The sequence below is a fragment of the Pogona vitticeps genome, chromosome 1 (genome assembly GCF_051106095.1).
Source record: "Pogona vitticeps strain Pit_001003342236 chromosome 1, PviZW2.1, whole genome shotgun sequence".
In the NCBI taxonomy this organism is placed as follows: domain Eukaryota; kingdom Metazoa; phylum Chordata; class Lepidosauria; order Squamata; family Agamidae; genus Pogona; species Pogona vitticeps.
In genome coordinates this window covers 257,112,451-257,138,827 of record NC_135783.1, presented here as the reverse complement: position 1 = coordinate 257,138,827, position 26,377 = coordinate 257,112,451, and the positions used below count along the sequence as shown (strand labels likewise).

At 42.7% G+C, this 26,377-nt stretch overlaps 1 protein-coding gene and 1 long non-coding RNA gene across 2 annotated transcripts in view; one reads left to right on the top strand and one right to left on the bottom strand.

Moving 5' to 3' along the window:
• LOC140703088 (uncharacterized) overlaps positions 1–3,123 on the bottom strand; it is a 32,751-nt gene extending 29,628 nt beyond the window's left edge. Inside the window, exon 1 of the long non-coding RNA XR_013540765.1 lies at positions 2,745–3,123. This is a non-coding gene — a long non-coding RNA (uncharacterized LOC140703088). The remainder of the gene's footprint in view (positions 1–2,744) is intronic.
• Positions 1,971–25,797, top strand: IGF2 (insulin like growth factor 2). Its single transcript, XM_020788759.3, has 4 exons — positions 1,971–2,359; positions 13,963–14,125; positions 20,026–20,192; positions 21,326–25,797. Exons 1-4 carry the CDS (start codon positions 2,258–2,260, stop codon positions 21,563–21,565), a joined length of 672 nt encoding a protein of 223 aa, XP_020644418.2. The 5' UTR covers positions 1,971–2,257; the 3' UTR covers positions 21,566–25,797.
• The last annotated feature ends 580 nt before the right edge of the window (positions 25,798–26,377 follow it).

The window sequence follows — 26,377 nt, the reverse complement described above, 5'->3', positions numbered from 1 at the left end:
AGGACGTTACATCATGTGGAAATTTTGTAAACCGATACGCAAATTGTGCTAGGAATGGGGGTGGCACTAGAAACCTCCAGGCACGATGCATCCTGGGGAAACCCTTTCGTACAGTGAGAAAGAAAGAAGGAAAGAAAGAAAGAAAGAAAGAAAGAAAGAAAGAAAGAAAGAAAGAAAGAAAGAAAGAAAGAAAGAAAGAAAGAAAGAAAGAAAGAAAGAAAGAAACGAACGTAAACCGAGGCATTATTTTCTATGGATTTCGGTTCGTAAATTGAAAATTCCGTAAACCAAAGCTTTCGTAAAGCAAGGTACCCCTGTATAGTGCAGATGCCATGGGTCTAAAAAAACCAGCAGCTCTTTTTATCCTTATCCCCACCCAACCTCAAAAATACAGAATTAAAAAAAAAACACCAAAGTGATGATTGATCATTTCACTCAAAACATGAGCTTTCTCGCTTGGTGAGTTTTTATACTTTTTAGTTTTTCCTGGTTCATACTCAATTGCTTTAGATAGGGAGGTGGTTTTCTTGGGGCTTTTGAGGGAGGGAGGGAGGGAGCCGAGAGATTTGGATGGATGGATGTGGTTTGTTAAAGAGGGTGCACCTTTTGCACCGTATCTGGCACTGAAAAAAACAAAACCCTCTGTGGTGTCTCCTTCCCTTGTTGATGTCCTAAGCACAAGCTTATTTTGCCTAATGGTTAATCTGGGGCTGTGCCTAAACCACTGAGCTATCCAACTTGCTTCATTTGCTGCCAGTGACTCATCAGGGTCCTGTGGGGCTGTGACTGATCACCCAGGGAGAGTGAGTAGAGAGCCTCCCCAGGTCCCCTTCTGAGAATCCCTGGGCTTTTTATTTATTTATTTATTTTTGCGATCCATTGCATCCTTCTGTTCTCTGAGTAATCTTGATCTGAAAAGGTGTCCTGGTTGGCTCTGTTCTGGCTGCTTTTGTTTCATCTTTAAGGTCTTTATGAACTTTGACAGTGTAGCATGGAGCGAGGTGTGTATGTGATATGCAGTCAGCGAGTTCTCTGGGAATTGTCCTAGAGAGGAAAGCAGCACTTTGAGTGCTACTGACTTGAGCAGTTTGTGGTGATGGTGGTAGCCTAAGGGACTCCACTTGGTCTACCTTTCCTCAGATAGCAGATCAGGGGTGCTTATGGAGAGGCTGGTCTCTCTCACACCATCTCTTTGCTCCAGTCTCTACCTTTCCAGGGTGAGGCTCTCTTGGGGAAGGCGAGGGGCTATTGCCTCCTCTGACTTCCAAAGTGCAGCGTGATGCATTTAGTTACACATAAATATATAATTTAAAGTTAACCTAATTTGCAGACCCTGGATGACATCATGGCCTAGTTTAATCCCCTATTTACCTTCTATCTGCATTCCTGATAGGCAAACTATAGCTATGATAAGCCAGATCTTGACTGGCATGACCGAAGAGGCTTCCCTCTGCTTCTCCTTGACCTGAGCCTTGATTACATTAAAAGCTGGATTAATTCAATCAGGAAGATCAAAAGCAAATGATTGTGAAACATTTGGTAGCCCAAGGTGCTGGAATACCATTGAATTAGTTCAAGAAATAAAAGAGACTGTAAAAAAAATTAATGTCCATTTCAGCCACCCTTGAAAAGCCACCAAACCCCTATATCTAGAGAGAGAGAGAGAGAGAAATCTCTTCTATGCCTCCTGCCTCCCCTATACCCCCTGTTCCTTTTCTATGTGTGTGTCTTGTTGATGGAGGAGGTGGTGGTGGTGATGATGATGGGAGAGGGGAGATTTCCGCATGAAGCAATAGCCAAAACCCATGAAACTTTTCTTCTCCCCCCTCCAAATGGGAGTCTCAGGAGAGCTTAAAAAAAGGGAGGAGGTTAAGAAGGGGGAGAGAGAGAGGGGTTAGATAACCTCTGCGATTTTATTGGCTGAGTTACCTTGGTGGTTGAAATGAGCATGCCCATTGGATGGGTGTATAAAAGAAGGGACAGTGAGCGCTCTCCGTCTGTCTCCTCAGTTGTGGAGCAGTTCATTGAAACTACAGCGGCTAGTGGGGAGAACCGACCCTTGCCACCGGTCCGTGCCTCTGTGGGGAAACCAGAGGAGCCAAGATCCAGGGGCAGCGAGGAAGCCAAGCCACGCCACTTGAAGAAAAAGGAAACACACGTCCAGACAGAAGATCTTATGCCTATATATTAAAAAAAATAAAATAAAGGGACTTGTTCCGCCCAATACCAACCCGAAGTCGAGCCAGGCAGAAGCACCATGTCAAGAGACCCGAAGAGCCACATGGATGAATGCGGCGCCCACTCAGCTCTGCTCCAGATCTGCACGCAAGAAGTTGAGAGCACCCCTGGCAGTTCAAAGGTAAGGGGGAAAAAACAAACCATCCCGGACTTAGCTCTCTCTCTCTCTCTCTCTCTCCCCGGCTCTAAAGCAGGCGGAGACAGGGCAGCGCCGAGCAGGGGCACTCCGTGCAGCAGCAGGAGCAAAGCATCATCATAACAACTCTTTGAAGAAGAGGGAACCGCTCGCCGTTTGCAGCCCGTGTGCGTCCCTTTCTAGACTTGCTCCCTATTTCCAACCCCCCCCCCCCGCTTCTCCTCCTTTACCGCTTCGCGGGCTCTTGAGTTCACCGAAGGACAGAGATCGGGGAGCAGCAAAGGGGGGAGAGAGGGAAGGGAGAGCGAGCTAGGCAGAAAGCTCCTCGTAAGTCTGTCGGGGCGGGTGAGGAAGAATGCGAAAAGGCTACCTCCGGGGCGAGGGGGGGGGGGCTTCGCGTCTGCTTCCCACCAGCGGCAAAGTTGCGTCCTCGCCGAGAGGCGAACTTCTTCCGCGCTCTGCCCGGACCAAACTTCACTTGTTTGGCCGCGCACCTTTTTGGCGAGGCCGCCCCCTTGTCTCTCCTGCCCGCAAGGGCTCTGCAACGCGCGGAGCCGTCTGGCTGCAAAAGTGGCCGTCGGGACGGAGCGGGAGCTTCCCTTCTTGCTTCCCCTCGCCCTCCCCTGCGTCCTTCTTAAAAAAAATATTTTTTTTGCTTTTTCCCTTTTTTTCCCTTCTTTTTCCCCCACGCTTCGATGTTTGCAGCGGGCTCCGGGGCTGCGGAGCAGGGAAGGAAGGGGGGAAAAAGAATCCGATTTCCCCGCTCTGCACTACCGGCCTTGGGGCGCTAGGGGGAACCCTAGGGATAGATGAGAAGCCGCTGTTGGCGGCGGATGGCAAGGGTTGCCCTCCTGCAGCCTTTACAGGTTAGGCGAGGAGCCGCGGCAGAACCGCTTGCTCAGCTTTCCGTGGGATTCCTGCACTGTAGGGACTCGCTCGGGCTGCGGGCCGATGCAGAAGGGATGGGTTTATGCATCGTCCGTAGAAGCACAATCTGCACACAGCACAGAGAGTTAGCTCGGGTTGGATGCGGTCGGAGGCCAGTCTCCACCTGGCACTCCTTGACTTTTATGAATGGAGATACTGGCATTGGCTAGAAATGGCAGACTGATATTTAAAAAGTAAGCGTTGTGTCTGTTCTCGGGGGTGAGGGCGCGCGCGTGTGTGTGTATGGCAGGAGACCGCTCTAGATATAACCGAGAGATCCTGTTCTGTGCCAAAGGGCCCCATTCCATTGATGGTATTGGAGTCTAGATAATTGGTGGTTAGTTATGATGGGATGCGGCTTGTAGAGTATTAAGGGAGGAAAGCAAAGGTGGATTTGACTGAGGAGTGTGCGTTTGAAGCCCACATGGGCCAAGTTGGCGTAAGTCCCTTCATGCTATTGGGATATCTGGATTGCATCTCTCTCTGTGTGAGGACATGCAAGGTCATGTTCTGGTTGCTGGAAGGAACATTAAGCTATTTATTACTGTTGTTATTATTACTACTACAAAGTTATTGCCTGATTTTCTCCAGTTGCTGGGGAAGGGAGAGAAACTTCAGAAAATAGGTGTGTTTTTGTGTGCAAAGAACACACAGTTCCTTCACTCTTGACAGTTATTAAAGTCATTATTTTTTAAAAAAAAAATCCTAAAATTACAGCATGTTAGATCTCCAAGGAATGAACACTCAGACAAGGACGAGGGGAAAAAACAAAGAAATGAAGCCAGAATCTTGAGTGAGAATTCATGACTGGCATAAGGCCTTCTATTTTGCATGGATTATTATTATTATTATTATTATTATTTCCCTCTCTTTCTGTCTCCTCCAGCTCCCTTTCCCCTAGAGTAATTGTTTTGAGAAACTTGGAAAGGTTTTAGCACTCTGCTGAGCAGGAGGGATTTGGGGCACATGAGGAAACAGCAGTTTAACATAACTGTACCAGCAGATGTGTCTGAACCGCTTTCAGCCAGTAGTACATTAATTGGATTCCAAATCTGTGTGGCTAAGAATGCTGAGTGTTTAAAAAAAAAAGTTGCAGGCAGGAGGGAGCATTTAGATTGGTGGCTTTAATTCAGACACTTGTGTGGGAGGGGGTTGGAATGATGCTTCAAACCCTTTGGCACTTGCGAATGTGTGTGTGTGTGTGGCTATTTGCAATTCACACACTACCTGACTGCAGTTAGTTTGTCAACAGTTGGAAAAGTTGTTTGGTTCCTCTTTGCTATCCCTGCTTTAAAAAAAAAAAAAAAGCTTGTAGCAAGAAAAACAGAACAGACTTTTTCCTGGTTGAGGGAAGGCAATGAAAAAAGCATTGCTCTTCAAGTTTTGTCAAGATTTTTCCTGAGGGATATACAAGTCGAATCTCACGAAAACTTGTTGCATTCCCAGTAACTTTCTTTTCAAGTGAACAGCTGTTTACCTGTGGTTTCCACAGAAGGCCGTTCTCAAGAATAGCTCGGTTTAACCTGTTGAGTGACCTATGGCAGCCCAGGGAGATCAATGGGAACTTTTATGGTGCCTTCTTCTGTAGCTAAAAGCACAGGTCTTTATGATATGAAGGCTCTCTTAAGCTGCTCTCTCTCCTCCCCGCCCCCCCCCGCCGCAGAAAAGGCACAACAGAAACATTGCTTGTTGAGAGGAGAAAGATGACTTACATCTGAAATTGCTGTTGTCTTTTTAAAATTCTGTTTTAAAAACAATGGTGTGGCAGCGTAGAGTAGCTGGTTTATCATCCTGGCAAGAATTTTTCTGTGCAAGAGAGTCATCAGCTGTATGAAGTGAGGAGGAGGTTGTGAAGCAAGGTGCTTAACAACAGGCAGATGGAGATAGAGGGTGTTTTGTCTAAGCATGGGTCTGATGTGTAAGTTGTGTATTACCAGAAAAAGCAACAAGGGCAAATGTTTGGGGGGTGGGGGGACAGCATTGGCATGCCATTCCAGCTACCATCCTGGTCACGTGCAAGTAGGATTTGCTTTCCCCCCCCCCCTTCCTGATTTACTTCAGGATTTGCAAACAGATGCAGAAAGGCAGTGCTGCAGAACTAGTGGTTTACCTGAAGAATTAAAACTGACCAGTGAGACAAGACTGACTCTTAAATCTTCTTTCTCTGATTTTCTGCCAGATTCCTTTAGAACGTTAGACAGGGTTGTTTTCTTTCTTTCTCTCTTCAGTGCAATGCAGTTTTGTCCCTCTGCTGAACACCAAAGTTCACACAGTACTCTAATATGCTTTTTCACTGGGAACTGCTGGATAGTTCAGTGCTTTAGGTATCTAGGTTGGGAGTTCAATTCCCTACTGTGCCTCCCTGACAAGGGCAGGACTCAATGATCCATAGGGTCTCTTCCAGCTCTGCAGTTCTAGGAAGATGAATAAACGGAACTAATTGCCCTTCATCCTTCCTCCCGTATCACTTCCTCTACCTCTTCCTCACACCCACCCAAACTGTTCTGTGGCAAAATCCTTTTGAGAGGTAAAACTACAGATCAGAACTTGGGGCCTGAAGATGGTGTTTCCCCCCCCCACTAACCTTTTGCCTTAAATTACAAGATTGTTGAGGGGGGGGGGAAGAGAAGCTTGAATTAATAACAGAGTAGAGCAGTGTCATTCATCTCTTCTGACTGAGCTGTCTTTTACTTTGTTTCTCTTGTGTGTGGGGGGGGGAGAGAGAGAGAGAGAGTGAGGGAGAGAGAGAGAGAGAGAGAAAGAGAGAGAGAGAGAGAGAGAGAGAGAGAGAGAGAGGAACTAGGCAAAGGAGGACCAAGATCCATATATCTCAATAAAAGCTGTGTGAAGAAGATGATCCAATTTGATCCCATTCATATTCTGAATAGGCCTTAGGCTTAGGAAGTGTCTACTTTAGTGATGTTGCATTGGCATGGTGCCCACCCAAATTAGAGTCAGCAGTTGCTGCCTCTGGAAGGGGAAAAAAAGCTGTGTGCTATTATTATGAGCCTACCTGCTCTCACCTTTTTGATTTAAATTGCTTCATTGGATTTGAGTGTTAAAGCTGTATACTTCATTTACATATCACTGAAAACAGTGGTGCTTTCCTTGCTTTTCCCCGATGAGGTGGGCATGTATGTATCACAGCAAGTACCACACAGAATGAGGCATCCCATGTGATGTGTCAGAGGAGGAGAGGTGTACCTTTTCTGGGAAAATGCATGGCACCTGTGGCTTTTGTTAAGTATTTACATTAAGGGGGTGGGGAGTAGGTGGCAGATGAAATGGCTTGTTTGTTTAACACATGGTGGTCTGAAAGAGGATGCATACACACTTTTCTCTTCTGTGTAGATCCTTGATTGCTTAGGGGCAGTCCTTACTCATCAAAGCTGACCAGCCAAAGAGTTCAAATATTGCATCCAGAAGTTCAGAATTCCTGTGGCAAGACTTGCACCTTTTGAGTGTGAACCTTTCACCACCCCCCACTCCAACACACCGGATTCACATTTCTTTACATATTATTTGTACGCGTGGCAGCCACACCAATCTGTAGCAGAGTCTTACAGCTGACTCTAACCCCTGAAAATATTAATCCTTCTTATAAGTCTCAGTTCTACCTGTCTGTCCTTACATACCTGACACAGTACCCTTCATGTGCAAGAGGAAGGCATCCATGTCTCACACTCCTGCTCAAACTGCAATTGGTATTCTATTGAAAGCAGAATGGAAGGGCAACTTCCATTCCTGGATTGGCAGGTAGGAGGATGGTGCATCACTCGAAACAAAACAAAACCCTTGATTCTTCTGTATCATTTTTGTCCCAGTAAGTCTTGGAACCTAGAAGTAAACAATTAAAGAAAGTCTTGGAACCAAAAAGAAAACAAATGGCTAAGGAAGAAGCAGAGCTTCTATGGGGAAGCATCTTCTTTCTTCTGACTCAGCCTATGTTTCCCCACCCTAAGACAGCTTTAGAGGGAATTCATACTACTGCAGGTTGTGTCCCATCTTGTATACTGCCCCCTCCCCATGGCTTTCTTCAATGAATAAAGCAGTCTTCCCCAACCTGGTGCTTTCCAGATGAATGGAGTCTTCAGCTTCAGTCATCTCCACCGGGCCCAATCCTGGTCTAGAGGGTGTTAGACTGCAGAAGGCTGGTCTAAGGCCACTCTCAGCAAGGGGCCAAACAAAGAGAGGTGGGATAGTGGAAAGGAGTTCAGAAAGAGCCATTGGCCAACTGCTGCATGTGTTCAGAGTGTCCGTGTGAAAACCACTTCAGTAATGTTGGTCAAAATAATACATTTCTTTCAAACAGACAAACAGAACTCTCCCTCTACCATTATGGCGCAAACAAGTCCAATGTGAGGCTTTCTTCTCAAAGGTATTTATGCCTTTGGTATGCCTGTAGGCCTGCCGCACTAGACACTGTTCCAGGTCCTCTATTAAGAGCACATTACCATAGTCTCTTGAGACTCAAGGATGCCTGGGGTCATGCCTGTCTAGTTCACAGACTAACGAGATGGTGCAGGAAATCCCTCAGTATATAGAAGCCCTGAACTGCCCAGAGGTATTCCTGAGGAATAATCTCATCTCTGAAACACTGAGGGTAGGAGTGTGTTTCCTTCCAAATACTCTTGCTACATAAGTCCTGCCTATCAAGGCTCTTGCAGATAGGTGAGGAAGCTTGTATGGCTTTAGTTCTACCTGTCATCAGTCCAGTCTCGATGGGACAAAGTAAATCAAGAATTTAGAAACCTTTTAACACACACATGTCACACATGATGGCCTCCCAACCATCATTGCTGAACTTCTACCAAAGCTAGTTATCAATTGTATTCTAGCACCTTTCTCATCCTTATTCTTACTCTTCTGATTTAATCTGGTTTAATCTGATTTGAAATAGATTCAAATTATTTTAAAAATTTAAAAACAAGGTTTAAACAACCCTTAAAATGAGATCCAAACATTCTATAAAAGGTGAGTGTTTGTTTGTTTTTAAGACCGCTCCAAAGACCACAGGCTCTTTGGAACAATGCCATTGTAGTTGCTCAACAGAAGTCCAGCAGAGATGGAGCAAGCCTCATTTCCTTCCTTGGGGAGTTCCACAGTTGTAGTGTGGCTACAGAGAAAGCCCTGCTTTGTGTAATTTCAGCCCAACTTTTCAGGGTTTGCTGGGAAACGGGACCTATTCTGATAATCAGACACTCTGGGCTTGAACATACTGAAGTTTCAAGCCCTTTAAAGCTCTTTCCTGGCTTCAGCCTATTCAGTGCAGTTGGTTGAAGACTGCTGTTCCATGGTCCCTAAAGGGCAGTAAACAGTCTGGCTGCTGCATTTTGGACTAGCCACAGCATCCAGATGCCATTCAAAGGTGGGATAAAGCAGTGGAATAGGAGAGCCATGGAAGTCACCTTGAACTTGTTTTTTTAAAAAAGCAGGATAGACATGTAAGAAATAAATAAACAAAGGTGTCTCAAAGTTGCCAGAGCCGCCATGGGAGTAGAGTGGGGGCTTGGGGATGAGCTGTAGGATCATAAAGTATGCTGCAGTTGGGAAGGGCTGAAGAGTTGACAGACAGCAGGCGGCATGGCAATGCTGCCTCTAAGCCTTTGTTATCTCTCCCGTTCCAGTCTCTGTAGATTCCAATGAAGTAAACACATGCAAGATTGTTTGGTTGTTTGCAGAAGATTCCTCAGGGGTTGGGAAAGAGGGGGGAGTTCAGCACCAGGCAGTAAACAAGCTTCTTTGCTCCCTTGTTGCTGTGCGACCAGTCTTCTATTAACACTGCTGGTGTATGGTGGTGATGGGGAGGACTCAAGGTGAACATCACCACTACCTGAGCTGTATCTGAAAAGCCAGCACTTGTTGAGGAGAGATCACAGGGTTAAATTGTGCATTTGTTCACATTGGTATCCATGTTGGTCCTGGTTTAGGGTTACAGCAAGAGTCCCCAACCCCTAGTCTGTGGCCTTGGCTGGACCCATGTCAGACACAGATCTTCCACACTCCTCCCCCGCATGCTCACCTTCACAGCCCCTTCGTGCGGGTGCCCCGCAACCACCTCCATACGTGTGAGTGTGTGCCCACACCACATGAGCACCCCCCTTTGCACCTGCGTGCGAGTGTGTGCATGCATGCCTGCGTGAGTGAGTGAGCACTGTCCCTTCACGCAATACGCCGAATGCAGGGGGTGCCCCCCGTGCACGGACCCCATCTCCCCCAACTGGTCTGTGGTATCAAAAAGATTGGGGACCACTGGGTTACAGCATATGTAGTGGCATTCTCACCTCCACCTTTTTGCTCAGTATATATTTCAGGATGCTTCAGAAATGGTCCTAGCTGAAAACACACACACACACACCCCAGCCCAGTCAAGTTGATGTTGTTTTTCCTCCATGGCCTAGGGTGGAGGAGGAGTTGCCTTGAATTACTTGGTGGGCGAAGGAAAACATGATATAATCACAGCTTTACAGATGTCAATACTGTATATTTTCTATTCTAATAGGAAAGTGAAAGGTTTCTCTACCACAGAACTTGGGAGTATTTGGTTACATCATCACAGCTGACAAAGCAACTGTTTCCTCCTGTAAAACTACTTGCATATTAGATATTGGGCTATGTCTGGGTAGGAAATTTGTTTAAACAATGGGTAAGAGTAGCTGGAATCTTTGATATGGTGTGAAACAATTATGTGTTATAGTCTAGAACGGTCTTTTATCTTGTGCTCTCCCAATGTTTTAGATTACAGCTGTCATGATGGGCAAGGATTGGCTTTGCTGATTGTACCCCAAAACATCTGGAGGGCACCAGGTTGAGGAAAGTAGGTCTGAAGACATGGGAGAGCTTTTTGGCATTTTTTTTCAAAAGGGTCTTGATGTCAAGCAGGCACTGTTGTGAAGGATAAGGTAATAGTGGTGAAGAGTTTGAGTTTGGGGTGACCCTCACATGTTACTTCATTTCACAGAACAAGAGAAGTTTAGAGATACAGCATTCCTCTGTGTAAGCGCATGCACATACTGTTGGCACGAGAGGTGTTTCCGAGTGCCACATCATCTGCCATTGCGTTGACCCCTTGGAGTGAGGTGGAGAGAATATTTTTAGAAGAGGCAGAGAAATAGATCTTATCAGTGGTGGGGGGGCGGGCCAGGGTGATTCCAAGAACTTGTGGACCTCAGACACAGGTTTCCAGATTTGAGGCCTCTTGGAAAGTACAGACACTGCATGCTTGTTTAGTCAGCTTGTCAAACACAAAAATTAAGCAATCCCTTGTGAGAAACTGATTGGGACCAGGGTCGATGACAAGGTGGTTAAGCTAACTATTGGAGGCTTGCCCATTAGGCAGAAGTTAATTGGGGGCTGGGAGTATTGATTGTCCTGAAGCCTCATTGTCTCTGTGTGTATTGCAGTTTCACTCTCTTCCTTCCTCCCAAGATGAGTTGCAAAGGCACAAGTAGCCTCTGTGATCATTTTGCTAATATCTGCCTTGTGACTGAAGTAATACAAGGCAGTGGCAGCTAGTATCAATTACTACTTGGAGCTTATTGTTATCTTTGGAATGTTTCTCCCCTGCCCAGCTTCATAGTTCGAGTCTGTTGGATTGTCAGGTGCATGGACATTATAGGAAAACAGACCGAAAAAGTGGGTGGGTGGGTTGGTTGGTCGGTCAGTCGGTTGGTCCGTTGATTCACCTATGATGAACCAGCCATGTGTTCCCCCCCCACCATGACCTTCAGAAACATAGAGTTGGTGGGTGTGCCAAAGTCTACATCCTGCATATGGTGCTACAGATACCCCAAGTTTTCCCCTATGGAACATATGTGAGAATACTGCTTTGGAAAATTGCCCCATCCCTCTGCTGTGGTTCAAATCTTCCCCCCAGGCCATAGCTGCCAAAAATAACTTAGTTGGCTTTGGGTACTGCATGCCATGAGTTCAGGGGGATGGGTTCTATTGACTGTGCTGGTTCAGACAGCAAAATGTCTTGGACTAGCCCTCATGTTAATGAATGTTAGCCTTTATTTACTTTGGGGGAGTGAGAGGGCGCAGAAGGGAACATGATTAGAACTGTAATGTGAGAGAACATAACAAAAAGATAGAATATTGTCTTGTACACAGTTTATTGCTGTGTTGTTTTCTCCCTTTTCTGTTTCTGTTAATAAGGGTGTTGCATTTTTATTGCTAGGGTATTCAGCAGACATTGAACCTTTTAGGATTAAAATACATGATCTAAGGGTGCAATCCTATTGTGACACATTCTATGAAAATAATTTCCAGTACTGTTACCTTTGGATCAATATGTTTGCGACCCTGAAATTATTTGAACAAACATAGTTCCCGCCATCTTGGGCTTTTTTCACAACAGGTTGATATACAAACTCTCCCTCTCTCTATCTCCTCCCCATCTCTGTAGATTTTCTTATATTTCATTTCAAACTATAAAATTTCTGGGCATATAGGTAAAATGTTTAAACTACATGTTCCGAAACAGCACCCGGTTTGAGTGCAGATTGGATTATTGTTTCAAATATAAATCAACATTATTTTGGATTATCACACTAATTTCCCTCCCTTAGTGCATTAAGTATGATTCCTTCCTTCTCCACGACCCCCCCCCCCCAAAGAAAGTTATAGGACTACTAACTATTTTAAAAAGTCAGATGGTTTCTCCCACTGGGGACTGAATTTACTATAAATTACTGGAAAGCTAGTAATCCAGGATCGGTGGTATGGATTAATGGATAGAAAGCTGGCCTTGGACTCTGTCTAGGGTCACATTAGAAAGTTTGGGGCTAAGCCAGGAATAGATTGAACTAGATCGTTGGTGGGATTCCTTCCAACTCTACAAAAGGTCGTCCGGTCTGCCTTGTGCTATTGTGACAGCCATATATTATCAAGTCCTTCCAGAAAACTACAGCACTTTCTCTTAAGACAATGTTGGAGTCTATTTAAAAATAGCCAAAACAGTAGTCTAGAACGAGGGCTGCAGTACTTGATCAATTAATAAATCGAACTAGTGAATTAAAAGACTTCATAGCTGTCCTAGTCAGTCTAGCAACACATTTTAAAATGTGTTAGTATACATCATCTCTGTCTGTCTGTCTGTCTGTCTGTCTTTCTCTCTCTCTCTCTCTCTCTCTCTCTCTCACACACACACACACACACACACACACACACACACACACACACACACACACACACACACACACACACACACACACACACACACACACACACACACAAAATCCATCACACCCTGGTTTTTTATATTGCTAAGTTTTGCTCAAAGGCAGAGAAATGCTTGCAGCAGCTGCCTACCACCAACCTGAACCCTGCTGCCTTGCAGAGAACTCAAACTTTGTAATTTGGCCTGACTCACTACATGCTCTCTAGGAGGTCTCGATACCAGATGTGTTGCATTTACAACTCCCACCAGCAGGGCCATTGTTGAAGGATTGTGGTAGTTGTAGTCCTACAGAAACTGAGAGCCTACTGCTCTAGAACCTGAAAACCGTTGTTGGGTGAAAATTTAAGCTGCAGTTCCTTCAGGGTGGATTTGATTTAAATCAGATGGATTTAAATCATGATTTCTTTATTTATTTTAATAGATTTTTTAAAAAAGGAAATTAAATTAAAATGGAAATTTAAGTAGTAATACCTTCAGGATAGATTTCATTTAAATCAAATGGATTTAAATTGTGGTTTAGATTTTTAATTTTTTAAAATAATTTAAATAAAAATCAATTTTTAAAATTTAAATCATAGTTTACATCAATTTTAAAAAAAATCACTGATTTTTATCCACCCTGAGTTCCTCCCTTAACTGGCTTAAGTCTGGATTTGGGCCTGTGCCTGAGCCATCAGTAAAATAGCATGTTCACTGGCTGATTGCAACTTTTATGGTTTTTACCAAAAGATGCTGAAGAAGGAAGCATTGTTACTTCTGCTTCTCTACATATATTTTAGGCCCGGCCATTGCTGCAGTATCCCTTGTACACTTTCAGATGTTGGTATTAAAAACTACGTAAAACTATGTACAGTACTGTTAATCTGCTCCTAAGTACAAGACTTGAGAGACAGTGGTTTTGGGATAAATTTAGAACTGTATGTGCTCATCGTGATTGTCCACATAGCCAGCTCCCACCAGTAAGGTCCAAAAATGCAGACTGGTGCATTGGTCCATGTCAACAAATGAGGAGCAAGTGTTTTGCAAAGCTAATGAAACACGCTCATGTACTTTGCATGCTGACAGAGATAGCTTTCAACAATTTATCTTTCCTGGGGAAATCCATTTCTCTCACCTACTAGAAGGACTGCAGCTAAGCTCACAGGGAATGGAGAATACTTAAGGGGTGTGGCAGAAGTCATAGTCAGAAAATCCCAGAGTTTCACCATGCCAATGCTCAGAAATAGAAAACTGTTTAAGACTACTACCCCGAGAATTCCTCAGCCATAGTTGTAGTAAAAAAACAAAAACCCAAACATTTCCCTCTTGTGGTTTATTGATATCTCTGCCAACCGAAACAGTAATAGCTGAGGAAGATGTTCCCATCAAGATGGGGGATCATTGTGTTCTAACAGCTGGTTTGGATGCTACTTTTCCTTGCTATCTGAATCACAACGAAGAAGCAATGCCATTTTTAATTCTTTCAATATGTGTCTTCTAGGTGCAGAAGATGTGTTCCACTAGCCGGATACTGCTGCTTGCTCTTACTTTCTTGGCATATACAGTTGATTCTGTCTCTGCTTATGGACCTGCTGAAACCCTCTGTGGTGGAGAGCTGGTGGACACTCTGCAGTTCGTCTGTGGGGACAGGGGCTTCTACTTCAGTAAGTATCCCTTTGCACAAAAAAGACAATGACACACTGTGTTGTCTCTCTTTTTTTTGAGAGTTGGGGAAGATGTGTATTTATAATAATAAAAATTAGCATTTACATGGTGAATTTCAAGTTTTGAAAATTATGTATGAAATGCTGTCTTGATAGTCTTCATAACAGCCCTGTAACATTGGCCAGTGTAATCTCCATGCTGCAGGTGTGAAGAAGGAGCTGAAGATAGATTGCCATAGTCCTCAGATAGTGTGTCTGTAGCTAAAATGAAAGTTCCGTGCTCAGAATTGTATTTGTAGGGCTAACGCTAGACCAGGATAGGGGGGATATCTCACCCCAGAATTTCAGTGAGTGTAACCCCTCCCCCCATTCATGCTTATGAGCCACCCTCATGCTATACTACATCACTAAAGTCATATCAAGACAAATTGTTATGCATTCCTATAACTTGTTCCCCCCCTCCTTAGAACTGGGTAAATTAACCTAAAGCTGAAATCGTATTCCACTTTTTGTGGGGGATTAAGCCCCATTGAGCTCAGATGAGCTTACTCTTAAGTACAGATGGATAGCAATGCTGATCATTGCGTTGCACAAATGTCCATGTTGCAGCTAATGGCTGGAAAGCACTTGTATCCTCCAATGTTTACACCAAGTAATACTACTGGCAGTGACTTTTTTAATATGAGGTCTAATTCCACCATATAGTCTGCCTGTTTTTTCTGCATTAGCTAAACAGCATGACCTCAGCTGGGGACAGAGTTTGAAAAAGTATTGCTTTTTTGGACGTAAATTCCAGAATCTACCTCAGCTGGCTGGTGGATTTAGAGAAATACAGTCCAGAAAAAAATCTCCAGGCTCTGGCTAGGGTATGACAGATTACGACTTCTTGCCTTTCTGAGTCCAAAAACACAGTTTTGTTGTGTTTCAGCAGAATTTGCCTTGAATTTGGCCAAAGCCAATGAATACAAACTTTTTCACGAATAATTCATTTTCAGTACATAAGAGCACTAGACAGCCTAGAAATTCAAGCATTACTGAAAATAACGCTTCAGGAGATGTAGTTGAAGGCAGCAAATTCGTTCTAAACAAAATGCCTATATATCCCCACATGACTGAAGAGTGTATGTTTATTTCGTGTGATCTAATGAAGGAGTTTTGCAGTAAGATTTTGCAAGTTGTATTTGGAAGTACTACTTTCGTCTGGTGTGTTGATCATAATTTGTAACAAAATTTCACCCTTGTCTAATAACAAAAAAAAAGCAAAAAAGTGAGGAATTAAAAATAACATAGAATGACTTCCTGCCAGAACTTTGGGAAAATTTTTATTTGGTCTATAATGCCCAGAATTTTCCAGCCAGCCATACAAAGTTGTGTAGATATACGGTACTTTTGAAATGACAAAGTGGATACAAGTTACTAAAATTCAGCCAGCATTTTCATTTTGACCACAGTTTATATCTACCTGGTCTGTCACTAGGTTTCTCTAACCAGACCTTTAAAGACTTACAAAGAAAAGTGTATGTGCCTTTTGCTCTCAGCGTTTTTGTTTGTTTGTTTGTTTGTTTTTAATCTTCTTTTCATAATCACCATCCTATTTTCCATTGAGAAATTTAATAACCTTTCTTTAATAACCTTTCTTACTCACTGGTAAGGCCATTTCTCAGCTTCAGGTACTGAGTGGGATAGATATAATAATTCACAAGGTATTTGGAAGCAGACTAGCAGTATTCTTCGAATGTCTATTAGATAATATCTTAGAGAATTTATATCACTATGAAGCATTTTATTTTTCAATCACACACACAATTTAAACTTCCATTAGGTGGAAATTTGGAAGTCTTATGTTCATGTTTTTGGACATAGAACAGACAGAGCAAGTGGTAAGGTGACAAAAAACACCTACCACAGGCTCCTAGGAGGGTGTATACATTTATGACATTCCATTTTTACCAATGCATGAATTGAAGTTGAGTAGTTCCTAGCCTTGGGTAACCCAGGACTTCTTGGAATGCAACTCCCAGAAACCCTCACCAGCACAGCTGGTGGTGATGGCTTCTGGGAATTGCAGTCCAAGTACATCTGGGTTACCCAAAGTTGGGAACTACTGCTCTACTTTGATATCTGCATTTGAGGCTACGTCTCCCCCAAATCTGAACTCTTCGACCTGCATGTGTAGCCTGCATAATTAACTTGTAAACCGCCCAGAGAGTGCTTGGGGTGCTATGGGGCAGTATATAAGCAGCACACTTTGCTTTTGCTTTTAGATAGGATGTGCTATATGTATTTAGTGGGGAGGGAAACATGTTCATTGTATGATCAGTTGCTTCATATGCCCCCCCAGCCAAATTTTGGAAAAATTGCATTTTTGCTACAATTTGCAGAATTCTCCAATCAATATGATTGGCATGTTGGAGTTTTGTGGGGGGGGGGGGAAGTATTTTTTTTCCCAACCTCTATGCAAGATTGATTCCTGGGACTGACAATGAATTTCAAGAAAAATCCCCAAATAAACAAGAGTATCTGTGATATTGCTATCTAGAATGATCACTGTGGAAATTAAAAGCCATCTTGGTGGTCAGGGAGGTCTACTTGTAAGAGACTAGAGGAAACGGTGGAGCAGTTCATTTTAGTCTCAAAGGAGATGGCAACATTTATCTTCCACTAACAGAAAGGAAACATCCTCTGTGTGGAGCAGAAAGCAGCACAACTGATTGTCATGTCATGTCTGGCATCTAAAAGCTGTCCCACTCCCCCCCCCCCCATTTCCCATATTGTAGGTGGTCTGAAGTCTCTTCTGAAAACATTTTTGTAGGGAAGTTGCTTTTTAGGCTCTTTAATCTGCAGCTCTGTCCTAAACGACCAAAGGTCAGGACCCCAGCTGGGACAATTCATCATCCCCCCATTGAAGCCAGACTTTAAGCTGAGCCTTAGAAGGCTTGCCTCTCTGATGTTTTAAGTGCTTTTTTCTCTCTCATTTGGTAGAGGGGCAGGAAAACCTGACAGGCTGCATGCAATGAAGAGGAAGATGTTTTGAACTGAAAAATGCTAATGTATCAGAAACAGTTGATCAATAACAAACTTAAAGTAATGTTTCCCTGCTGCATTACACACACCATTTCTCAGCCTTGCTCATGGAAACAATCACTAGAAGCACTGCAGTCTTATTCAGGTTGATCTGACAGAAGAAACATTTCCTGTTGCTTTTGTATCAGTGACACAAGATGCAAGACGGGTGGCTGGCCTTAGAGGACAGGTGGCCCAGTGACCAACATTTGGAATGCTTCATTCATATTCTGACACATTTTTTAAAAATAAAAAAGCCCTCTTGAAAATGAGTAAATGAGACACAGAGTAGAAAGAGTAGGGGGTAGGGAGGGAAGAGAGAGAGAGAGAGGGAGGGAGGGAGGGAGCCAGGGAAGAGGCATCTGACTTCTGTAAACAACAGCTCCTGTTTCTTCCTTTCCAACAGCTGATAAGAACTTAGCTCTTTCCAGCCACTTATGCTGACAAAGCACATTCTCTCTCTCTCTCTCTCTCCCTCTCCCTCTCTCTCTCCCTCTCTCTCTCTCTCTCTCTCTCTCTAGGGGAAAAGAGTTGGTGGGGAGGTAGAGGAGAAGTTATTTTGAGGGGAGGGATTTGGAACAATGGCTGCTGCTGCCCAGCCATCTGACAAAGGCCCTCTTGTTGGTGCCCACATTCCTCTGACAGGGGGAGAGAGGATTGTTTACACCCAAAGTCTTCTTCCGCTCGACTTGGTGCTTGATTGATCAGACAGAAGGTGGTGGTTCAGGGTGTGTAAGGAAAGGGAACACAGGCTTTGGACTATATTATAATTATTCAGAAGTGTGGCACATAAGTCCTTATACAGTGCTACAACATCCACTTGTGCCTCTCTTTCTTCCTCTCTCACATGTACCATCCTCCTTGGAATGCACATATGTATTTGTACAATGTCTCCAGACAGCAGTATTTAACTGTGCAGGCTAGCTGCAATTCCTCATTTTTGGGATGTGGCTGGAGCAAGGGAACTATCAAGAAAGCTCTGGTTCTGGAACAGATCAGTATCTAGCCACACTGTCCACACTGTCTTGTCCTCTGCTGTAAATCTTGGACTTTAAAGGCTGGTGAACATGACCCCTGGACCTTCACCTGAGAAGAAGTTCAAAAGATTGCATGACAGAATATGAAGTGAACGTGTCTGCTGACACAGGTCATTGCTGGAACTGCTGTAGATAGCAGTGTAACAAGTGTGGAACAATGGGGGCTGTGCCTCAGAGAATTAAAATTGAGAGGATACCAAAAGTCTAGAGGCGAATCCATTAATGAGTTAGGGAAATAATGGCCACACCTCCTCTTCCCATTCACTTTTCTTTTTTTCCAGCATGAATTTCCCTTTCTTTTTGGAGGAACACCACATTCTCCTCTTCCTTTTTCATCAAGGGCTCATGCTTTGTAATAGAGGGGGTAGGAGAAGGTGCTGCTTGGCCCAGGTGCCAAGATGGCTTGTTATGGCTCTGACTTGCCCATTCCTGGATTAGAGATTTCCTGTGAGGAGTTGCAATAGCACCTCCCCTGCTGAAAAAAAACAAAAGCTCTAATTAACAAATGGAATAAATTGACAAGAGAGGGCAAATTGGAAGGACTACCACCTACATACTCATGCCTGTCTGCCTGCACTGTGGGGATGATCACATTGGCCTACCTTTTGAGTCTGTTGTGATGATTCCTGATTTTGTACATATGGCATCCTTTGGGCACTATATATATAGTAAGCATTACTGTTATTCAGGCTTTTAAACTCTTGTGTTATTTGCTAAGTAGTTAAGAAACTAATTGCCTGAAAGTACATATGCTGCATTCTGAAATGAATGTTCAAACTAATTAGTCCATCAGTTTGGATTCTGTTTTTGGTTCTGCACTAGAAATGTGTTGTCTTCAAACTGTTATGTCCAGATGTAAATCCTGAAGTGAAACAAGATTGTTTCCCCCCCCCCTTCAAGGAAAAATGTGGTGCATTGGGTGGAAAATACAGTATATTTTGGATGGTCAGATCTGTCCAATTATTTAATTGGGTAATGTTGCTGTACTTGCCAGCAACCTTGAAAGAGAAAATACCAGGGAACTGATGCAGCAAAAAATATTTCTGGATAACACAGTGGAACTGTCTGTTGTAGAAAGCATGCTGGTGCTTCTCATTTGTCAATTTTTATCTTGGGGGTCTGATCTAACAAACATGATTGTAGGTCAAACTTGTACATGTTTACAATGAGTTAAGTGCTGCTGAGTTCAGTGGGGCTCTCCTGGTGACAATTATCTAATATAATAATTTCAGAAACTGGAATATTATGGTTGTTGGCATCACCGAGGCAGGCCTTGAAGTGCTTGATAGCATGACCTATAGAGCATTTGACGCAGAAGACACTTTGAGATAAATAGCTTCTTGCTAATATTTTCAAAATAAAAGAGGCTAAGCGTGTGCAACACTTGATCTCTTTAGCTGTTTGTCTGGGACAGGCCTGCACCAAGCATGTTACACATAGTCCACATACCATGCTGGCCCCAATGTGGTTGTTAGACTTTGCAGACAGTGAAAACAGGCCCAATGAGTGCTTGGTGGGAAGACTTTGGCTTGGTGAGTTGGAAATTGGGCAGGCCTGGCCTAGAAAATGCAAGCTTCCTTTTTTGTTTCTACACTGTGAATATTCCACTGTTAAGTATGGAATTCTCTGTGGAAGATCTTGGGTGTCGCTTGGAGAACCTCACAGCAAAAAAAAAGGCAAACACTTGGTTCATTTTATTTTTTCAAATTTCCCTTTTGCCAGCTTTAATGATTAAGATCTGAACTGCTCAGGAAAATAAGATTGTGGTTTTTTAAAAAATTGATAACTTCTGAATAACAGGTAGACCCGTGGGCAGAAACAGAGGAAGACTGAATCGTGGCATAGTGGAGGAGTGCTGCTTCCGGAGTTGTGACCTTAATCTCTTGGAAACTTACTGTGCAAAGTCAGTCAAGTCAGAACGGGACCTCTCATCAACTTCTCTCGTAGTTTTACCAGCACTAAACAAGGTAAGTCCTGGCACTACCAGAGGAGGAGGATTGGACCGGGGTGGGGGAGGGAAGAGTAATCCTATGGCAGTTGTTTTCAAACCGTAGTCCCCAGATGTTCATGGACTGCAGTTTCCAGAAGTCTTCACCACTTGTTGTGCTGTCCAGGATCTCTGGGAGTTGTAGTCCAAAAACATTTGGGAACCCAAGTTTGAAAATCACTGTCCTGTGAGACAACAGGAGCTTGATTTCCAACATCTGCTGCTTTAGCTGTTACAGTGAACCTGTGCTTTTGCTTTATGCGATGCAGATGGCATGTTATGTTGCATTCGCAACAACTATTGTGTTGGAAAATACACTTCTAGATGGGATGGGAGGGGGAAAGGAAGAACAATTAGTCATAAAATAAAATAGGTTGGACCCTTCTGATACCAGAAGGGCTCTCTTCATGAAAAATATCTCCATCCTATGTAGCCCAATGCATTAAACCCAGTAGCCCAATGCATTAAACCCAGTGGCCAAAACACTCTTGTGTAGCACAGGTATGTCCCACTGTGGTGAATGACACACCCCAAGTAAATGCATATCTCTACAGCACTAACCTGAACCATTGAGCATAGTGTGACTGTCTTTTGAATATGCATACATGTGATTCCATTGGCAAGGTTATACAGTACTTGTTAGGCCATAGTAGAAAGCCTATTAAATAACAAGCATGATTAATACCACTCTGGTTCATTGTTCTAGCCAGTGAGAATTGTCCTTTTCCAGGATAATCTACCCATTCCTCCTGGTCACTGGATATGCTCAGCCTTTATTAGACAATGGTTGGGGGTAGAATTGTTCCCCTCCTAGAGTTTTTTCCAAAGATATTTCTTTCATTTTGGCAACTCTTGGTGTTCCCTGAAACCTACCAGTTTGATAGGCTACCACTTTGGAAATCATTTCGCTGTATGGATTTTAGGTTTTCTCTAAACTAGCCAAATAATGAAAGACCAGGTCTTTGCTGTTTATACTACTCCACAAAATGGTTTATTTTTTGGAATCATTTCTCTAGATAGCCAGAAGGTGATCAATTTTATTTCTACTGATGAATTTAAAACTGCAGTACATTTATTTTCTATATATTCTATATATTCCTTCATTTCCCTTAGGATACCTTTCAAAAGCCCCCTCACACCAAGTACTCCAAATATGACATCTGGCAGAAGAAGAGTTCACAGCGCCTTCAAAGAGGGGTCCCCAACATCCACCGTGCCCGCAGATATCGATGGCAAGCTGAAGGATTACAAGAGTCTGAAGAGTCCAAGGTCCATCGTCCCTTGATGGCCCTGCCTACCCAAAAGCCCCTTGTTGTGCAAGCCACCTCAGAACCATCAGGCAGCCAGAAATGAACTGTGATGAACAATTTACAATATGGATTCTTCATCATTATTATTATTAATATTATTATTTTTTCCAGTCTCATGGGAGGCATTTCCCAGTCCTGGCTCCACCCTTTTTGCTCTCCTAAACCATGGTGGAGAGAGGGGGGAGGGCAAATGCCCTTTCACACTGAGGAGGAACAGGGAGGGGTACAGTAACACCAAACAACTGACCTAGAAAGAACGGGATTACAACATTGGTGGTGGTAGCGGCGGCAGCATTTCTGTGGCATTGTCTTTATTTTTTTTATTTTTATTTTTTTACAAATCTTTTGGTTTCGTTCCTTTCTTGCCCAGTATTTTCAGCCTTTACTTAAAAGGGACAGTTAAGGCACTTGAACGATTTAATATTGGGCCACTGCCTTTCAGTTCCTTATGCCAACCAATGAAGATAGAAGAAGAGAAGATTAATGACACTGAAAGAAGCCCAATGTATGTCTGCATTGACAATAAAAGTGAAAGGGGTATGTGACATCTGAGGGTTTAAATTCTGGCCTTGCTTCCATCCCATTATATTGTTTAAGAAGTCCCAATAAGTCTATAGTATGTATTGTGAGTTTTGTAAACAAATTTGTTGCACATTTTAAAAGCCAGAGAAGAAATGATGGGGCTCACTACCTTTTAAAAAAATTACACAGTTCCAAATGTACTTGCACCTTTTGAAAATCACCGATGAAGTGAGAGAGTAAGTGTGAACCTAGGTTCACTTTAATGGAGAAGGCGTCTGCATTGCACATTTGCCACAGATTTAGTTGAATTATATAAAATATATATTATATATAACTTTTTGTTTGGCAAAAAAAGCACTATTTTTAATGGGACCATTGTGTGTGTGTGTGTGAGAGAGAGAGAGAGAGAGAGAGAGTGAGAGAGTGAGTGTGTGTGTGTATGTATAGATAACTGAAGAGGGATTGTAATGTTTAAATGTTGTTATGGTGCTAATGTAAGTTGGAAGAGGGGGAGATGAACCCAGAAAATTGCAACAGGGTGGGGCGGGAAGGACAAGATCTCGAATACTGAACTTGAAATTTTTAGCTTTTCGTTTTAGGAAAGTGTGATAAGTGTGTTCTTTTTTTCTTTTTCTTTTTTTCTCTTCTGAAATATAGCTTGGTCATGACCATATGAGCTAATTGCCTTTCACTCATATACATAAATGCACGCACATGCAGAAACACAAATACGTCTATATGCATTTTAGGTCAAAACAATTTGCCTTCCTTAAGTCCTTCACTCAGTCTCTTAATATCCAGAAACTAGAGCAGGTGTACTGCAAAAGCATATGCATGTACTTAGTGAGTGATTCCATTTTATTTCATGGAGCTGTTCACTGCACATAAAACACCCATTTGCAGCTTGAGGGCCACCATCTTCCTACCAAGTTTTGCCATTTTCTATCTGCCACATTCTCTCTGATCTGATGCTGGTTCCCCCCACCTCAGTCAGACTATTCATATCCTTCATATTTTACACAGACATAATTAATTAGCCAAATGGAGCCATTTTAGGAGGAGTAGCTGAGATGCCTAAGCCATCTCTTTAACTGGCTGCTGCCTTTCTTTCCTTCCTCCTTGTCAGAAAGGGAAGGTGCAGGCCTTCTGAAGGCTCCCTGCAATGTTTTCCTAGAGTCAGAATAAGAGATAACCACTTCCAAGACATGAGATTTTTCTTTTTCCTGCTGTAGGGAGCAATGTTGTTGAGTTCTTGTTCCTGAGCACAGAAGCACCACAAGAAAAGTAGTGTGGGAAACATAATACATCTGGAAAAAGAGTTGGTCTTTTTCATTCCCTCACAATTCTTAAGGGTCAAAGGTGGTTTTGTGCTGCCTCATTTCCATCTTTTAACTGCACAACCAAAAATAAGAGATGATGTGTCAGAAATGGGGAAATGAAGAAGCCAGTTACTTTCCTTGAAGTCCAGCATTTGGTGGGAAAGGTGGGCAGAAGGTGGCAAATTGTTGTGTTTTTTTTTTAAGTTAAAACAACCAGTTACCTGTCTCATCTATGAACCATAATAACCAGGGGAAACCAATACCCCTATCATATATACTCAGTTGCTTTAAAAAAAGGGGGACATCTGCTTTGCCTTATATATATATCTATCTGTATATCTTAAAGAACATAAAAGATTACTTGAATTGTATTCTTCTTTTTAAAGAGTAGGATGTTTTAATTTTTATCTTCTTTTTTCCCCTTTTTACTCTGTATTAACAGTTTTGAATCTTCTGTCATGCAATATTGAGCCATGAAGCCTTTGGGGTTTTTTGTTCTCCATGGCAATGCAAAATACAATAAAAGTCCATAATCAGTTGTAAATGGGGGGGGGCAGTTGCAAAGATTAGTAGAGAGAGGAGAGGGGAAACATACGGGATTGAAAGTTTGTATTTGCAGACTCCTTTAAAAAAAAGTTAACACTAGAATGTTCTTCAACCAAGAGTACCTACCTAGCCTTCTTTACAGTTTCTTGTATTTGTTATGCTAGAGAACTGAATTTGGGGGAAATGCTTTTTTGCAGCATAACCGTGGTGAAAAGCAAAGGGAATTTATGTATAGTTTAGGCTCAGTTTTGTAATAGGCTTAACAAAGCTGGCCCTGATGTTGCAAAGCAGTGAGGTGTGCTTATTTTGAGCTTCTGGAATATTGTTCCCTGGAATGTCTGTAAAGTTAAATACACTCTTTTAAGTGCTTGTTAAACAGGGGTTGGGGGGTGGAATCTCTAGCTGGTGGGAGAGGAGATAGAGACTGTTCTGCAAAGAAAATGGGTCTGTAAGTTGGCTTTGGAATATTTCCACTTGGATAATGGTTCAGTGCTTACCTAAATGTTCTGGAAAAGTAATTTGCAGCTGTTGTTGAAATCCCCCCCCCCCCCCCGGTGATGTAGGGCCTTTTAGCTTAGTACCAGGTAGAAATAGATAATGTGTTAGAAAAAAATTAGGGGGAAAAATACAGATTCAAGGCCAAATTAATGAAAGGATCAGATTCCAAAGTAATTAAGTCTGTGCAAAAACTTTGGAATATAATCAAAATCTGCCAGTTGGCTAGTATCTTGGCTAGTTTTCTTCCTTTTCCAGGCTGGCATGCACTATTTAAGGCTTCAGTCCTGTGCATGCACACTTGGGAGTATATTGATTAGTAATGGTATCTTTTAATTGAGTAAAAACAAACAAACAAACCAATCATGCCTATGATTTGGGTTGCATGCTTTATGCAAAACTAGTGACGATGCAAGTAAATGAAATATGTCCAGTACTGGGATATTCAGATATCCCAAAGGGAGCACTGGATCATTCAAATCACCAAGGTGCCTTGGAAACATGAAGTTGAAACTTCAAACTGGCCTAGTAGTTCTGCAAAATCTATCCTAAGGCATGTAGTGTTTTAAGTGAATAGTCAGGAGCACTGTTGTCTTCTGGCCTTTTGTAGCCATGAGCAAAAGCAATACATATTTGAGGAGCTCAGCTTACTCTTCTATACCACAAATGCTATTGTAGATATCAGCCTGTGTCAAAAAGACCATTACATGAAAGGGAAAGGGTGACTTAACTTCACAGTAGAAAACAGAGCACAACCCACTAGCAGTTAGGTGTGAATTACCTTTATTGGTGTAGCAGAATTGATTCTTAGGGCATTTCTAGTTTACAAATTAGTTTTATTTCTCTTTTCTTCTTCTTCTCTCTCTCTCTTTTCCTGGGTGGGGCAATCCCACTTTAAACAACAAATTCAAAACCATTGCTGGAACTGGTCTGTTTTCTTCCATCCACCTGGTGCAAAGCCACAGGCACCTGAGGGGGAGGGAGCCTGGTTTCTCCCAACTGTTTCCACTGTCTTACTGTCCCATAACAAGCTTCAATCATTTCATCCTGCCTGATTGCAAAGGCTCAGTCTTTTGGTGATGGACCTAGCTGCCTCTGCACTAAATGAAGGGAAGAATTGTCTTTTGTTATTTTGGAAAAAAAACAAAAAACTTTTTTTTTCATTTTTGTATGTGTCATTGTATGTATTATTGTCTGCTCAAGTTTTATATGAAGGGGTGGGGCGGGGTGGGGTGGGGAAGGGAGAGTGGGGAAAGGGGTAATGGGAGTTGATGTATCTTGAAATATTTCACTTGTGTGCACTCGATATACAAGATTCAAACTGCCCGGATTCTGCACCTATTGTACTTTTCATTTGTAATACAGTATCAATAAAGCAATCAGTTATAATGTCCTTCTGCCTCCAATGACTTGTGTATAAAATGCTGATTTCAATTCCATCTACAGTTGATCACATTCTTAACTTACCCTTCCAAAGAGCTGGTGGCTAAGAGATCATGGTTCGTTCAGGAGTGCCCACTGACCGGATGCAGTGAGCACTCTAACTGCATGAATAAAAGAAGGCAATCCAGAGAAATTTAGACCCCAATCTGCATTCTAATGCTCCACAATGTATTTTCGGCAAAAGTTATCCCAAGTGTGCTTATTGCTAGTGAGTAAGTTCAGTTGAACACAGTTGAATGTAACTTCTGAGAAGGCATGCAAGCACAGGAGTTTATTGTAAGCAACAATGATGCGCATAGAAAACACATTACGATATCAGAACTTCCTAGTATTACTTTTTGTCACCATCATAAATAAGATGGACCTGACTCTACATTGACAAAGGACTTCATTGTATTTCCACATTTTTTGCCTATATAGCATTTGCAAATTATATGCAACCCACTGGTGCTTCTCTTTAGCTCAGCTCATGGGAGATTGTTACTATGGGATATGGCACCTTTGTAGGCCATGTTTAGTGTCAGACAACA

Coding starts and splice junctions, on each gene's coding strand:
- IGF2 (XM_020788759.3), top strand. CDS start 2,258: ATGTCAAGAGACCCGAAGAGCCACATGGATGAATGCGGCGCCCACTCA. Junction 2,360..13,962: donor GCACCCCTGGCAGTTCAAAG/GTAAGGGGGAAA, acceptor TGTGTCTTCTAG/GTGCAGAAGATGTGTTCCAC. Junction 20,193..21,325: donor TTTTACCAGCACTAAACAAG/GTAAGTCCTGGC, acceptor CATTTCCCTTAG/GATACCTTTCAAAAGCCCCC.